This window comes from Podarcis tiliguerta (assembly GCF_965153285.1).
Source record: "Podarcis tiliguerta genome assembly, chromosome: 10".
Taxonomy (NCBI): domain Eukaryota; kingdom Metazoa; phylum Chordata; class Lepidosauria; order Squamata; family Lacertidae; genus Podarcis; species Podarcis tiliguerta.
The window spans coordinates 47,614,268-47,631,672 of NC_139543.1; the positions used below are offsets into that span (position 1 = coordinate 47,614,268).

Below are 17,405 nucleotides of genomic sequence, written 5' to 3' on the forward strand. Positions count from 1 at the left end.
CTGTCCCTTTCACTGGTTGACAAGAACACTCAATATTGCTTTTAAGGCTGTCCTGTGATGATTAGGGTTATTTTTGAGTAGCTGCAGAGAAGTGTAAAATAATAGTTGAGGGTAGGGGGTGGGAAGAACAGGATAATCCTATGTGATCTAGTCAGCAGGCCTCTTCTGGGAGACCCGTGGACATGCCATAATTGTAGGAGGGTGATGTTTTGCAAGGTCCCCTATGCATGCTCTAAGGAATTTAAGATAACTTCAGAGTAGTGCAAACGTCCAGAAAGTCCTGCTGCGTGAAGAATCTTGCAGCAGGATTTTACATGTCTGTTTCACAGACACACATCTAAAACATTCCTATGCTCTGGATAAATAAGTTCATTACATTTTTTTTCCTTGTTGTATTATGACCTGCTAAATTTCAAACAAACACCATCAACACAAACAGCTACTTGTACATGCTCCTTCCTTTTCAGTGAGGAGCATGTTAGAGATCCATTTAATCCCAGCTCTTGACTTCATTCAACACATCCATAGTAAGGATTTGCAGTCTTTTGCATCAGCACTGATGCAGTCATTCACACGTACACATCTGCCGTTTTGTATTAATAATTTCACCTCTGCATAAGTGCATGCTTACCAGAAAATACACATCAACCTTTTAAACTTCATTTTTCCAATGAATTATTTTTCCTTTCCCCTCCATTCGTTGTGCAGTCAGCTGAAGAAATGTTAAGATCTCGCTCTAAATCTCTCAGTGGAGTCTCTGTTCCCTTCTCTGATATAACAGATGGGTTATTGCTTGTTATAATTATTAACATTTGTGGTGTGGGTTGGGGTTAGGGTGGGGATTTATTTATTTATTTTGGGGTGTATATGGGACTTGTTTAAGGTATGCAATGTTAACTCCAGTGGTGACTGACTGTTTCCGTAATAGCAGGTCTTTGTGGCTGCACGCTCTAGTTATTGAGGCTGTGTACTTCACCAAGCTTGTGGTAGAGTCTAGGGCAAACTGCTGTCCCAAGAGAATGCTGGGATAGATAGAACTAGCCAATATCAGTCTGAACGTGGTGATTTTGCTGGTTGTTTTTAGTTCCAAATGTCGGCATGCTTAGTTTTCATTTTCTTTCTCAAATTTGATTAATAAATGTTACACCATTCCCTTTTCCCACCCTGATTCCGCTCTGTTTTATTCCTTTACAAGAAATGCAAGTTAAAGAGACTGAAATGGGGAAAACCTTTCCTTCTTTTCAAACTGCATCTTGTCCTCATGTTCACAATCCTGCTGAACACAACTGATTATCTGAAATGTCAGTAGAAAAATATCTTGGGAAAGGAGAGCGCTGGGCACATTTTGAGGCAAGCTGCTCAGCCGTCACTGTTGCCAAAGACGGAAATGGCTAAATCTGAGCATGCCTGAATATCAGATGCATTGGTAGTTCTGCAGCCTGATTTTTGAAAAAGGAAAGAAAAGGGATGATTGCTGCGAATGTGTATCAAAGCTTACTTTGATCTGCTGTTCACTGTAAAATTCTCTCTTAGCTACTAGTGAGCAGCACAATGGGATTAACAAAGAATTAAAACAGAGCTACTGTGGGAGGCTTAGTGTCATGTCATTTCCCTATTTAGGGAGATGCAATAGAGCAATTCTCCACTCTGCTGTAGCAGGGGACTATTTTGGTGCCTATTTTTGGAATTATCTTAATGCACCATAGATAGGTAAAGCAACTTGCATGTGAATCAGGGAGAAGGAACCCCCCTTCCCTCCAATGGAGCTTTGAAGATTAGTCATTTCCAAAGGGTTTGTACACTGCAGAAGTGGAACAACTGAAAAATTCGCAATATTTACTATGAGCTTCTCCACCTGTAATAGCTAGGTGGGGAGGAGATACTATTGTGTTCATACTGAATTTGCATTCATAATGAATCTGTCCCATACTTCTAACACATCTGCATTCTTTTGTTTTAGGCTGCCCTCTTCCTTGCATCCCCCCCCCTCGAAATACAGTAACTCCAATAAAAGACAGAAGTATAAAATGAAAATTGTCCCTGCACAGCTATAGATGCTATGCAATAGATGGGACAAAACATGCACCTGGCTTTTGCAGCCTTGTGGTTAATTTCATTAGGTAGTAGTTGCCATTTTGATCCCAGAGAACATAAAGTACAAATGAGGTGAAATGGCATATTTTTATTGAATGAATCCTAGGTTGGTTGCAGGAATGTTAATCTTTTGAGTTACTGGAATTAATTGGGTTATTGGCATAATGCAAGTTTGAGAACCTGCACAATATCTTCTTTATTTACACAGAGGATGTTTAACTCAGTGACAGTAGTTTCAGGCTTCATGATTTGCTGTTATAATTTCTGTTCTGTATAAGCCATTTGAGTGAATGTTGAGATGGAACTTTTAGAAAAGAAGAAGGTTTCTCCATTCCATGGGATATCATTTTCAAGCTGTTTTTACATCATTTGTCTTAATTATATCATTGGTCCAGTAAAATTGCAATAAGAAGATCAATTTTATCAATATGATAAAATAAAAAGATGCAATAAGAAGCTTCCTTCTCATGATTGCAATGGGGACCTAGAACATGCTAGTGTTTTTAAAAGTTAAATTGTATTCCAAGAACAATTAAAATAAAATAAAAGGTCCAGCAACAAAGCACAAATGTTCCATAAAATCACACTGTACATCTGAGCCACGCATTAAAAGAAAACTTGATTAATGTCTCTTCATAATGTCTTCCTCTTAAGCAATATTTACTAATATTAGTAACACTAACAACATGTGGCTGTACAACATGAAGACATGAACTGAGTCCCTCTTTAAAGACTTCAGGTTAAGACAGGCAGGCAGTTTTGTGCAAGGGAGAAGTTGGGGGCGTGGGCAGGTAGTTGCATGAATGAGAGAAAACGGGGTTACGAGGCTTGGTAAGGAGAGCTTAAATGTGACTAGCAGCAGATACTGAGAAGAGATGGGGTAGTGGTAGCCCAGGAAATGGTTTATAGAAGGTGTAAAGGATTTGTGGAGGGTTTAATGGAGGGGTGAGGAAAGCAAGCTGGTTTTCGCTGATGAAGACTGTGTGTTACAGATATGGTAGTTCATAAAAGATACGTGGAGGGTCTTACAAGCTAAGACTCAGTCATAGTCTTTGTCCTAAGCAAGAAAGTGCTGCTGCAGAGACTTAAGTGGGGAGACTTTGGCATAGCAAGAAGAGGCTGGAAAAAAGCCACACACAGAGGTATTCTGAATTGACTGAAGAAATGGGGGAGAATGAGATGGCAGGAAGGAAGTCCATCCCTATGGTGGCACTTTAGTTCTTTGGAGACACATAGGGCTTGATCCTAACAGTCTGCCTTTGAGATTTCATGCATTTTCATGTATAGAATTTCCCTCTCAAATGCTGACTTTACCTTGTACATGTGCCTGTAATGATGAATTTCAGGCCTCCATCCTATTTAAACAAACCTACTTGGGGACAATTGTGTGTGTGTGTGTGTGTGTGTGTGTGTGGCCATGCAGCTTGCATTATACATTTGCTGCCCTTAGGGATGACTCTGTTGGTTGCTTGTCTCTTGGGTTATCTAGCCTTTCGGTTCTGGCTAGCCCAGAAGATCAGGGCTATGAAACTGGTTTATGTGCATTTTGATGCCTCTCTTGAGGATCTGGGCTTGAAACTTTCCCATTGCCTCAACTAACAACAATAAAGTAGGAGAATCCCTTAAGTTATTCTGCATTATTCTGGTTAAAATGATAACCATTTGTGACACTTGCTCCCTCCCTCCCAAGGAACTCTCTTTACCGTGGTTATGTCATGGGGTGGGATGACAGCATCTCTCTTTTTGTTTTTCTTGCTGATTCATCCTCCTGCAGAGACTACCATAGCAGAGTCTCTTCCATCCGAATCGTCTGACAGAGACATGTGTGATGCGGAATTTCCCCTCCGCCACTTGGGGGGAGGGGGAAATGACAAAATATGCAAGGGGGTTGGGCAGCCTCTCATGATTTAATGTGACATCGGAGTCGATGCAGTTTGAAACACTTCCTCTCTATGTGTTGTATGTATGACTCCACTTTGTTTGAGGGGACAGGTATCTATAAAGTCAGTTCTCTTCTCTCCTGCAGGGCGGATATGCAGCCTACAGATATGCACAGCCTGCTACCGCAACGGCAGCCACTGCTGCTGCAGCCGCTGCAGCGGCTTACAGCGATGGGTATGTAAGGAGGGGGTGGTTCCGGTGTATCTGGGGATCAAAGGGTATTGTTCCATCTCAGCCCTCCATCGCCCCATGCTTCCCAACACACCCTGGATGCAAACTTTAAAAGCACCACTTCCAACTGGGCAGTGTAGCTAGCAGCTGTTACGTGGCATTCTAAACATATAGTTCCACATCATCACTTCCTCCCTCTTCCCAAAGAGACAGTCAGGCTTTGTGTCAGGAGCAAAGCAGCCAACTCTGCTCCTAGTCCTTTGACAAGGCACTGGCCTTTGCGATTGTCACGTGTTGGGTGCCGGAAAGGACAGTAGTAATTCGTGCAAGGGTGCATTATATTGCTTGCATTGTGGACGCTACACAAGTTGTACTAACGAAGAAGAACAATAAACAGGCCCAGCTTTAGCCCCACTGGTGACCAGCCTTGCTGCCCTCATCCTGTGTCCTGGACCAGATGTGGGATGGAATGGGAAACTCTGCAGGTACTGAGAGAGAGATCTCAGGGGTGGGTTCTCATGTGTTTTTGTGAATAGCTGTCTGTGACTAAATAAATGACTTGTCACTGCATTGTGCCCAGATAGTCACTGGGCATCATTGTGCAGTTGCAGCAACCCAGCTCTATCCTCCTTTGAACCCTGATCTGCAGTAGAAATTATCAGACCTTTTAGTCCCCATGACGGATAGTGCTTGGTGCATGGTGCATGGTTCTATTCTTCAAAGACCAGCAGAAATGCAAACCTATTGTGTTATTGCTCTGTGCTGATTGCAAGAGGCCACTATAAAGACATGGTGGTGTGGACTAACCCTCCTATTTCATCCCTTTCCTTATTAGCTACCAGACTCAAAATGTCAACCTATTAAATTATTACTCGGTTTGTCATTTGAAACAGGCCGTTTACACATCTCCACCCCTGCCCCCTGCAAGTCCTGCATGAAGCAGCATTGGGGGGGGGGGGATGAAGAAGAAGGGCAGCCATTTTGTGGCTTCACTAGCCATCACCTACTTTTAAATGGATAGGAGAATATTCTTTTGCGTGCCTCCATTTCTCTGCTGGTGGCATGGCTGCAAGTTGTCAAGTGGTTAAAGATCCTTGGATCATAAGCACTATATGCTATGACAGAGCAATTTTTCATAATTAAGAGTGGCTTACAAAGTAACAAAGCATTTGCACTGGAAGTACAATTTGTGTAACTTTCGCTCTTATTCTATACCATTTACTTCAAGCTCCCATTGCACAGCCCTGTTTGGCACTCATGCAGCATGTGCCTGAATGCCACCTCTTTTGCATTAGTGTGTGCTTTGGATTTTGGGAACCCACTTAAGGTGGGTGTCTTAAGGTGCCAAGCATGGTGTCTGCCTCATTCCTTGCAAGACTCACACTTGCCTGCCTACCTACCTACCTGAATGATCAGTTATAGCCATTTTATGGGTTGCAGGATTAAGGACTTCTTGAAATCTAAAATCATGACCCTCTCATGTTGGAACAAAAGGCAACTTTTCATAGTAGGTATCAAAACACATGCTTGCCGTGGGCAAAAGCAGTCCAGAATGACTTTTTTTAAGAACGAAGTTTTAATTTAATTTTTCTATTTGGGTGCTCGCTATTTCTGAGTATTTAGAGTTAGCGGCCCCGTGTATCAACTCATGAATTCCTTCTTGAAATAAGTTGCCTCTTCGGATATGGAGAGCTGAGAAAAGGGACCATACAGCTTCCTTTTTCTCTGATGAAGCAGATGTCTTGTAAGTCTATGAAGTGACTTTGCCCCCTTCTTCTTCTCTTTCTTCAGTTATGGCAGGGTGTACACAGCAGACCCTTACCACGCCCTTGCCCCTGCCGCTAGCTATGGAGTTGGCGCGGTGGTGAGTATACCCTTTCTCTCACATTCACAGTTTTATAATTTTTTTTTTATTTTACCAAGAGACTTTGGCCTGCAATAGTGTCTCTAGATAATGTCATGTGTTGTAAGTGAAGCATTAGAAGTACGTGTTTTAAACTGGACATTGGTTTATTGAGTTGTGTTTGCCAGAGGGGCTGTAAATTATTCCTAATGGTTTGTTAGGAAGCTGAGTCTATAACAGCCCCCAGCTTCCTTTATTTCTGCTTTCAAGCGTTCCCAGGTTTTTCTACAAGTAGTCCGTCTGCTCATGATCTTAAATTCTTTGAGAGCAACTTTCAGTTTAGCTTTTAAGTCATGTAGACTCAGCTCTGTATGCTGGCTCCCAGAGATCAATGCTGTGATGCTCAGAGGAACTGGCTTAGCAACCAGAAGGGCACAGACCAATAATAAAGAGGAACTAGGAGGCTAGAAGGGCAGGGTCTATCGTTGTCACAGACTGTCTGCTCTTGATCTAAGAAGTGTAAATGGGGCTTAATATTCATAGACACATGCTGGAGACTGCCACCTAACCACCATCTTTCCCCTGCCCCTGTCTGTTATCTTCTGCAGGCAAGTTTATACCGAGGTGGCTACAGCCGATTCGCCCCTTACTGAAGTGACATGAGCCCCCTGCAAGTGGGACAGCCCCCCCAGTTCATGAGGCCTGGCTATTGCAATATTTACTAGTAGAGGAACTCTATAGCAAGAAGAGGAGGAAAACAAAAGAAAAAAAAACGAGAAATACTTTTTTATACCTCACTATGTTCTTTGAATATGTATTTTTCCTTTAAATTTCTGCCTTTAATTCTTTTGTTCCAAAGATTGTGCATTTTTGGGGTTTTTTTGGTTTTGTTTTTTTAAAAACTGTGGTAAACATAATGCATTTCCATGTGTGTATATGCGTAGCTTATCCTACCAATCATAAAAAGAAATGAATAGTGCTAAGGAGCACCATTAGGAACCAGTATCATGGAACTAAATCAGGAACATGCAGACGTTTTATTTTACCTGGGTCTGGTGCCTGAGGCCTGCGATACACAAGGAATAGCCCCCTCTGCCTGCAAAGGGCAGTGCTGATTGGCTGCAGCTGGAACCTGCATGCTCTTTGGAAACGCAAAATGTCCCCTTTTTATCATCACCTGACAAACATGGGCTCAGGACAGTTCTAGAAGTGTCAAGATTTTAGAGTTTTCAAGATAAGACTCCTCAAAACTGCCCAAAGACTTCGTCTGTTAATGGTTTTAGGGGGACAAGACTTGAAATACATTTATGATCTTACTGCTTCTATTCATAAGGCCCCCCCTTTAGTGATTAACGTCCACTACCAAGGCTGTCCTTAGTTTCTTTCACTTGCTATGGTCTTCCTCTCTTCCTGTCCTCCCCCTCTTTTCTTTTCTGGAGGAGCAGCAGATGTGGGACAACGACTGCAGAACTTGAAGCCATGGTGGAGAGTTACATCTTCAATAACAAGGAATCTGATGGCCATGTTGTGCACACCCTGAAGTTATAGAAGAACGATTGGGGGAGGGAAGCTTGCACCAGTGCCACTCTGAGCTAATCAGCCACCCAGTTTCCAAGATCCTTCTTCTTTTCACCCTAAGATACTTTGCTTTGCTGCAAGTATGCCACCAAAAAATTGCATGAAGAGAAGACTTGTGGCCTGGATTGTGAACCTAGAAAAGCAGCAGAGGCAGTGGGAACGATATTTTGTGTTGCAAAACTAAACTTAAAGTAATCCTTGTATAGCTTCAGCATCTGGGGACAAGCAGAAATATATTTCAAAACATGATTTAGAAACTTCTGGCTTATGTAACACAGAGCCTTTAGTGGGTCATCTTCTGCCTCTCTGGAGAGAAATCTGTGTCCATACTGCTCAGTTTGGATATGAAGTGCAGGTTTTGAGGTCTTCAAAAAGACTCTGAGCCCAGGGATCCCCCTCCTTTACATTTTTTTTAAAATATCACGGAATGTCCTTTTTATTATGCAGTGGGTTATCTTGTAAATTGCTATAGAAGCATGAGTGTGATGACAAGCCAGCCTCTGCTCCCAAATATCTGCCGCCAACATTTTGGAAATTAAAAGGGGCAGATGAGGTCCTGCTTTGCCCTCTAAGCTTTCTTGATTCTCTCAGCACCTCTTGCAGACTCTCTGCAGTTTTGTCCTGAAAAAACCCTACATGTTAGAGAAGCACAATTCCCTTTGGCTCCTTGGCCTGCCTACATTGGTACTGGGTGACCTTTCGCCCCCGAAAGGGCAGCTAGGGGTGGACTTGTAGCTGAAGCCTTCTCAACTTCTGCCATCATCTGCTCACCACCAGTGATGCCAGCTTAGGAACGGAGACACCTTGTTGCCGCTATTGAGGAGATTCGCTGACCCAGCCTACACATAACTTGCATCTTCTGCTCCCACTCCTGTAGTGCCCTCTTAGCGCTTGCCAGAGAGCACCAAGGATGCTGAACAGGGTTCCTGAAGCAAGAAGGACAGAGGAGATTTGAATTAAGCTAGAGACTCTTAACCATATTGATTCTCCGGAACAAGGCGACACCAAACTGCCAGCCTATTGGCCACTTTTTGTTTTTGTTTTGTTTTTGTTGTCTTGCTTTTCAAGCCAAAGTTTGGTTTGTTGCTGTTTATGACAATTTCTGTTGGTTTTTGTATATAAATATTTTAGTTAGGTTGGAAATATGGAATAGGGGAGTGGGGTGTCAGGGCTAACATGAAATCAAGGAAAATTAAGAGGAAGGTCAGGTTTTATGCCTTGCATACATTTTCTAGTGTCATATTCTCCGGAAGTCTGTTTCCATCACAAAGTGGATGGGGGGGGGGGTGAGTCGGGGGGGGGGGTAGGATCGGGCTCCTGCTAGGGGAATGAGATACAGCAAATACCTCTGAACTGCATTACCAGCCACATATGAGGGGAGCCTTCTGTTAGCATTATGGAGAAAAGATGCAGTTTGCATATAGCTCTCTTGCATTTGAAATATCGGATGGTTTGGATGCAAATGGATTTTCCAGGCTATGTAATTCTTCCATTAAGGAAACTGAGCGCCACTGAGTGCTGGTCACGAAAGGCCAAGTGGACCTACTAGCACATCCCTTTATAAATAATTCCTGGTTTGAGCATCGGTCACCTTGGCCTTTATCTGAGCTGCCGTGCATGCCCTGAAATCTGATTTTGATCAAGGCACTTCCCTGTTAAACGAAAGAACAAGGCTTCCCCTCTTCTGTGCTCGTCAGTGATGTCACTTTGACAATACATTCCCATCTACAGGTATCTCCGAAGCTTCAGAATATCTTAACGAACCGGTCTTGTTATATTGCAGCTTTTTAGTAAGATATTATACGGTTATCCTTCCTAGAGTGGCTGCAACACCTTTATAGATGTGGGCACAAAGTTAAAGCTTTGCAGGTCTTCCTAAGAGCAACCCTCAATACTAGAATAGATGTGGAGGAACACTTCCAATTTCAAGGGTAGGAACCAAATTTAGCCGAAGTATCCTTTGCTGTGTCCCACTCCTAAAGAGGGAGTTGGAAGGGAATCTGGGAGATATAATGCTGCTTGTCAGTGCTCCAGCATGCCAGCATCTGAGAGATCCTTAGCTCTTTTGGGGCTGGTGGGCAAGGAGACTAAAATAGGGTGTTGCCAGTTTGCACTGGTTTTAAAATAGGAAAGCGAAAACCCTAACGAACAAGGTGAAGAACCAGTGTAAAGGGTTTTTTTGTGTGTGTTTGTTTTTATTTGTCATGCTCTTGGGAATGTCAAACATGTTTGTAGTATACACCAGTGTGACTTGATTCTTTGTTGCATAAAACACTATTTTGATGATGATATTGTCTGAACAGCCCACCCTTCTCTGCCCCACTCCCTGCCACCCTTTCCTATTTTGAAATTGCTTTTTATTCTGTAATGAAACGAAATGAAACCTCCAGTTAATGAGGCAAGCTGATTTCTGGTTGTCGAGTAAAACTGGTCTTTTCCGTGTATTTTGCGGGTGTTCTTCTCCTTCACCCTCCCTTGGTCAGTTTAATCCCAAGACACACAGAGCATTGCTCCCGATTCTCCTCTGGGAAGCAAACTGCAGTAAGATGTCAGTTTTCAGAGCTGTCTGCCATAACTAACGGTGAGGAAAGAACACACTGGGAATAATGTAATCCTCTGCAGTAACTTTGTCGAGTTGACATTTCCAGGCTGTGGCCAGGTAGATATTAGGAGGACTTCCAGGTAAATTGAATTTAAGCACTGCCAGTTGAGGAGGACTGGAAACTGAATAAAACAACAACTGCTCATCAGCAGTTGCCATCTTTCCTGCCAAGGTTCCCCCCGCCCCAAAGCCGTCCACTGGAGTATTCATTTGGCTGGTAGTCTTCATCATGCCACTTAGCGAATAGTGTCCCCCCCCCCTCATTTTTGTTTTTTAAGGAATGATTGGAAGCATCTTGCTTGGTTTTCTCTCTTTCAGTGGCGGAAGATTGGAGTCCAGTTCTTGCTGCTTTAATAAGCAACTTGTCAAGGAATCTAGTTATATATTCAAAATAGTCATGCATTGCAGTTTGGGCAGCTCACCCTGCCTACAGTCTAAAAGAGATAAAAGTAATCCTGGAGATATAATTTCGGGTTAGTTTTTTTTTTTAAATAAAAAATAATAATGTGTAAATAGCTGGGGCCAAACCCTGGCCCAGTGGCAAATGTCAGGCAGGACTGTAGGGCGGTACCAAGACAATTTAGAGTTTACTAACTGCCCGAGTTGATTTAATACTTGGGAGTTTTTCAGTGCAAGGCCTGAAATGCCCCAAACTGATTTGCCCATTCTTGCAGTGTCTCCTGCACCTCTCCCTTGCCAGATCACCTTGGGACATAGGATGCATTGTAGTTAGACGCTCTCCCCTCCTCTGGATCAATTCCCAGGGTGCCCAAGCTGCTTGTCCAGGGTCTCATTTCCCTGTGGACACTGGAGAAGTAGAAGTCTCTTAACATCCCTACCCCTGCCCCCTGGTTAAGTATCATATTGTACAGTAGCTTTCAAACCATACAGTATTCATTGGGTTACTCTTATTATTATCAAGTAGCTGGAATTGTGAAGGTCGGAGTAGTTAGATCTTTAGCTTTTATTCCTTTTTTTGTATTACTATCCATGTGTATAAATTATTGATCATGTTGCTGGCTTTTATAAACTCTAAGCAAGGGAGGAGCCCTTCTTCACCCTTTGCAAATGGTAATGAAGCACTGTTTTTAAATAAAAGAGAGAAACACCACTCCCGGACTAAAGCGTTTTTATTCAGTAGATTTCATATATGAGTCCCCGCTTCCTGTTTCCATTTACGACAGTGATGGGGATCCTGCACCAATGGTCAGAGAGGATGGGAGTTGTAATCCAGCAACATCTGGAGGGATTTTTCTGCTTTGATCTAAAGAGCAAATCCGATCCCATTAAGGAATGAATTGTGAAGCTCCAAGAAACCAGACCTGGACAAAATGGACAAGCACACTGTACATAGAGGTTTTGACAGAATGCCAGACTATACAATCAAAATAAATCAGAGATGTTTCTGTGATGATTCAGCTTGCTAATTTTTGATGCTCTGAAACATCTGGCATTTCTAGTTTGGAAGGAAAATAGAAAATATGAGAGGAAAGAGGTGCAGGGATAGAGGAAACATGTTTGTTAGCCGTTGAGATATTTGGTGGTTTGTTCCCTAGTATCACTGTAAACCATATCCTGGTCTTTCCTTGTTTCTGAACCTTTAGACAACAGCGCCATCAGCAGTTCAAGGTTGAAGCTTCTGTATCATTAAGGATACTCCCAGGATTTGAACAAAGCTCTAGTCTCCTTGGTGAAATCAAGGTGAAATGAGCTACTGTTGCTGTCCCTACCACCCAACATTGTGTGCCTCCCTGTTCACTGAGCCTGGATGTCTGAAATGGTGAATGCTGCTCACATGGGCTTCCATTCAGTTTGAAATTCTTGGGCAATCAAGGCCTCATGTGGACGCCTATGCACACAGAGCTCTATATGCATGGGCTTCCCGTCTTCAGACGCCCGAGCTCAACATGAAGAAGTTGGGTGAGAGCAGCAGTGCAACACCATTAAATCTGCACGCACAACACATGAAAAGACTTCTTGCCTGACTTTTGTCAAATGCTTTGCCAATTCATCAGCAACTTGATGAACTAAATTCCTCATCTGGCACTGGTCATTGGCATCTCTTGAATCCTATTTCCTGTGTTTCTGGGCAGAATTAGACAACTGCCATTAACTTGACACTTCAAGCTATCCTTTTATTATGGCATTACACCATTGGATCAGAGATGCTGAGCTGGTTTTCAGGGGCCTTTTCAAATCTCATTACTGCAGTAGATTTACTGCATGTGGTGGGGCAGTTGCAACTATGTGAAGAACAAATAGTGAAGAGTCTAGGCTTCAAATAGTAAAGCATAGGCAAAGTACTGGATTCAGAAGGACCCAGGATCACTTCCCAGCACCTGCTGTTCAATAGTCTCCGGCAGCAGGATGGAGAAAGGCCTTTGTCTGAGACCTTTGAAAGCCATTTGCATTACTGGACCAGAAAGACCCATGTTCTCCCTCTATGTGGCAACTACAGATCATGTCTGACCCCACATCACAATCGAAATATGGGGTAACGGAAATCTGGAAATGCTTGTCTCGTTGCATGTGAGGATGATGCAAATAGCTGTTATCCACATTTGCTATGATCACCCTTTGTTGAGTTGATAAACAGCCTCTGCTCAAAACAGTTAAGTGAATCTACCTCAGCACTTAGCTATGACTACACAGGGTATGGAGATCAGCAATTCCGAGGAGATTTATGTCCTGGAAAAGCTTGGGAGTCAATCCCCGTGCTCTCATGCATTTAACCTCTTGCAAACAATTGTTGAAGGTTAATGCGTTTACATTTTGCAAGGTGGTCTGAGATGAGCAGGTAGAAGGTACTTTCAGCTATAAAGTATTAGTCTCTAAAACATTAGCATTTTGCAAGTAGATAAGCCTAATAACTAGAAAGCAAGAGCAAATTACACTCCTGGAAACTGCTTTTAAAGCAGGATTATTTTTGCAATTACCGGAGATATTGCTAGCCCATCCTTTACAATGTGCACTGGGCTTGGTAGCAGTGCCACATGGTGGCTGATTAGATGTAAATAGAATATCCTCCTTTAGTTAATAGTTTGGGGTCAATGACAAACTTGGGTTGGAAGAATGGACTTGTTGGATCAGTCACTTTGAGAAAAAGCATAATACAGATGTAGCAACAACAAAAAAGAGATTTTTTTCAAGAAACGTAAAGCACCATAATTTGAAACACAAAATTCTGGATTAGATTGCATGATAGAGTCTTGATCCAGCAAGGGAGGCTCCTCTACAGAAGTTCAGACTACATGGTACCGATTCAGATCTGAAATTCATGGTAGCCATCATGCATTTTTGATGCCTTTTGATGGAGAGGTACACTCCCTTCTGGAGCTGCAAATCTTTATGTACATTGATTGCATGTGAGCAGAGCTGATGGCATAAGCCAGTTGAATATCTGGCTGCTTTCACACTATTTGTCTTTTCTGTTGTTGAATTTGTGAATTCGATTGGTTTACATAATGCAAATTATGGTGCATTTTAAATTTCAAATAAGGTGCTAGAAATGTGATGTAATTAAAAATTGTCTGCTGGGATTATCATTTGAAAACCGTGTGTGTGTGTTTCTAAGAACACAGAAATACAATTAGCATTTGATCCCATCGGCTGTTCTCAAATATTCCCTGGGAAATGCAGCTTCCATCTCTGCACTGGGATTTCTACAAGTCAGTTGTAGCCTACTCCATGGTGTACTGAATCACAGAATTGTAGAGTTGGAAGGGACCACGAGGGCCAGCACTCTGCCTTTTATTGCCAGTCCAACATTAACCATCAATTACAAAAATCCTTGTTATTTTCTAATAGTGCCTTGTTTTTATCTGTAAGCAGTCTTAAGTCCTGTCAGGGAAAATGGTGTGGTATAAATAACTACTACTACTAATTATAATAATAATAATTTGGAGACCTTTTTCTGTGCTATGTGGTTGTATAAACACAGTGGAGTGCAAACACCAAGAGAAATGCTTTATTCCTAAACCTAGTATTAAATATTATTTTTGCTTTCCCCAAATTGATAGAGAAACCAGCTTTTCTTCCTCTGAAGTAGCACTGCCAGTTCTCAATATGTGCTATACCAGAAGGCAGAACTTTCATCTGGGAGGCTATGATAGTTGGCTCTCTTGTTGCTATGAGCAAATCCATGATCAGAATTGTCTGGAGACTCTGCAGCCTGTATCTTCTCTCCTGTGTGAGCCAGGGCAAGCTGTCAGACTTCCTGGTCTTTATTCCCCTCCACCCCCACTGCATTTTGTTTGCTTTAAGGCATGCCGAGTGCTACACTCTTAGATTAAACCAGATTTTTATTAATGGATGGAAATATAAATCACCCCAAATCCATTTTGTCTAGAAACAGCCAACTAAAACACAGTATTTTTTGGTATATTTATATAGTACATCCCTACGGGCTCAAACTGTTTGAAATTACATAGTCTTTAGTGCTTATGACCAGACTAGTAGTAACTTTATATTGCAGCTGGAGGCAGGTTGAAGTTTTGCCTCTTTTAAAAGATAACTATGCCACCTTTCAGTATTCAGGCAGCTAACAATATGAATTAAAACTGCATGTAACAACAAGCACCAAGTAAACTAGCAGTAAAAGGAGACTAACACATAGCAATTAGCAGCAACAAAAGAAGCAAGAGCAGCATGAAAATATTATCCCCTAAAACAATAGGGTCCTGCACCTTACAGTGTAGTTGTTTTTTGCTGATGGGCAGAACAATTCTAAATGATGCCAGGGAGGAGGGGAGTGACAGGGCTGGCTAAAGCTTTGCCAGCTCATGCCAGTTTTAGTGGAAGGTAGGATGGATGGATTCCTCCATTTTTGCTGTGCCAACTCCAGCACAGGACCATAAGTCCTTGGATCTCCAAAACCTCTGGCACTCCACTGAAAAGTGGGCCTTTCTGCTGGCTGCTACCAGTCAGTGGCAGCTTCCTGTTTATGCATCTAGTGTCTTAAACCTGTGGCAGAGAGACACGGGAAGCAGCAGGGCCCACTCTGCTGAGACACCACTCCATTTGATGCCTCCACTCTCTCTCAACTGCGTGGTCATTAGAACCATCAGGTATAGCCCTGCTTCCAGTCACCACCCATCTAATCTCTGATGATGGGGACCCTTGGAAGAAGGCTATTACTTAAGATCTTAATGGGCAAGTTCAGAAGATATAAAGATAGTGGATCACACCTATAGTCACCTAGTACATTCACAGCTGAGGGAAGGTCAGTGGTTCAAATCCGCACAACGGGGTGAGCTCCCATCGCTTTATCCCAGCTTTTCCCAACCTAGCAGTTCGAAAGCAGACCAGTCCAAGTAGATAAATAGGTACCGCTGCAGCAGGAAGGTAAACAGTGTTTCCATGCGCTCTGGCACTCATCACGGTCCTCCATGTACCATTAGCGGTTTAGTCATGCTGGCCACGTGACCTGGAAAGCTGTCTGTGGACTAACGTCGGCTCCCTTGGCCTGAAAGCGAGATGAGCGCTGCACCCCATAGTCGCCTTTGACTGGACATAACTGTCCAGGGGTCCTTTACCTTTACCAAAGAAGAAGTAGTCACAGCTGAGCAGTCAGCTGAACCGAAGCCTCCCAGTTCATAGTGCACGCTTTTAAGATTTCACTTTACCAACTCCCATGCTTAAATTCTCTTGATTTCTCAGTTATGCGTCAACTCAATATAAATTAGTTGTGTCTTTGCTTTTTGAAAAAATAAAAGAAATGCAGCCAAATTATTTAGGAATAGCCATTTACAAACTTGGGGAAGGGATGCAGATCAGTGTTTTGCATGCAAAAGCTCCAAGGTTCAATCCTTGGCATCTCCAGGTAGCCCTGGAAAAGCATCTGCCTGAAACCCCAGGGAGCCATTGTCTTGTCAGTGTAGAGACAACACTGAGCACAATGGACCTGGTATGCAGCAGCTTTCTATGTTCCTCTTCCCCTTCTTTTCATTTTCCTGCTTCCCACACTTCTCTTTTTTTTAATAATTTTTTATTTATAAAATTTTCAAATTTAACAATAATAAAAAAAAACATTCCATTTGAATTATACATCCAATTCTAATCTTTCCACTTTCAGACTTCCTTCAGTCTATCTGGAAATTTTCATGTTTTCACAGTCATTCACATTTCTTGCATCTATATTGTTGTTTTTTAACCAAATTAACCTTAACAATTATTATAAAACAATATTTCTTTCCATTATTATCACAGAGCTTCTTGAAAACCTACAAACTTTAATTGACCTTCACATATATTCTTAATAAAGGTAAAGGTACCCCTGCCCGTACGGGCCAGTCTTGACAGACTCTAGGGTTGTGCGCCCATCTCACTCAAAGAGGCCGAGGGCCAGCGCTGTCCGGAGACACTTCCGGGTCACGTGGCCAGCGTGACATCGCTGCTCTGGCGAGCCAGAGCCGCACACGGAAACACCGTTTACCTTCCCGCTAGTAAGCGGTCCCTATTGATCTACTTGCACCCGAGAGTGCTTTCGAACTGCTAGGTTGGCAGGCGCTGGGACCGTACAACGGGAGCGCACCCCGCCACGGGGATTCGAACCGCCGACCTTTCGATCGGCAAGCCCTAGACGCTGAGGCTTTTACTCACAGCGCCACCCGCGTCCCACATATTCTTAATATACTCTGTAAATTTAGCTTCCCACACTTCTCCAGGGCCACCACCGCGTTTGACTCAGAGGCATGACATGGTATGCTGCCCATGCTCTTAACAGCACAGTGGTATTGGGCAAATAGCGTATAGTGTGCCGTCTCCAAGTCTCCTGGTTTGTCTGCATCCACATGGAAGGAATTTGCTTTCCATAAATATCTCACAGAATTGATCAGCTGTGCGTGTGAAGCAGTTGGACAGCTGTCCCTGGGGGACCCAGCATCTTTTGAGCAGAATGTCCCAGCAACACCCCCTGGTCTTACATTCCTCAGATGTATAAATGTGGGGATGCAGCGCCTTCAGTGACCCATGGGTATTCCAAGTGGTTTTATAAAAAATGCTACAGCCAGCCTTCCTTGCCTATATTGGCTGTTCTCTCAACACCTTCATTGTTTTCGTTTCAGAAATTTTATCAGATGTACTCGGTGACTCTGGAAACTTGGGAGTGTCTCTTGGGAGCTTAAAAGGAAATGAGTCCAGTTGAAGTAAGGAAGGAGCACTTAGTTTCCTGCTAAG

The 17,405-nt window shown here is 42.9% G+C and overlaps 1 protein-coding gene across 27 annotated transcripts in view; it reads left to right on the plus strand.

The window, feature by feature from the left end:
• RBFOX2 (RNA binding fox-1 homolog 2) overlaps positions 1-11,340 on the plus strand; it is a 170,941-nt gene extending 159,601 nt beyond the window's left edge. For 26 of the 27 annotated variants that reach the window (XR_014502380.1, XR_014502381.1, XR_014502384.1 and 23 more), the window contains 3 exons: positions 4,121-4,209; positions 5,998-6,070; positions 6,658-11,340. Coding sequence is in view for 23 of the 27 variants with exons in the window: in XM_083400796.1 (XP_083256922.1) it covers positions 4,121-4,209; positions 5,998-6,070; positions 6,658-6,712 (217 nt within the window). In the remaining 4 variants the exon portion in view is untranslated. Of the gene's footprint in view, positions 1-4,120; positions 4,210-5,997; positions 6,071-6,657 lie in introns of those variants that run through there. The other variant, XR_014502382.1, reaches the window with a different exon arrangement.
• Positions 11,341-17,405: the final 6,065 nt, after the last annotated feature.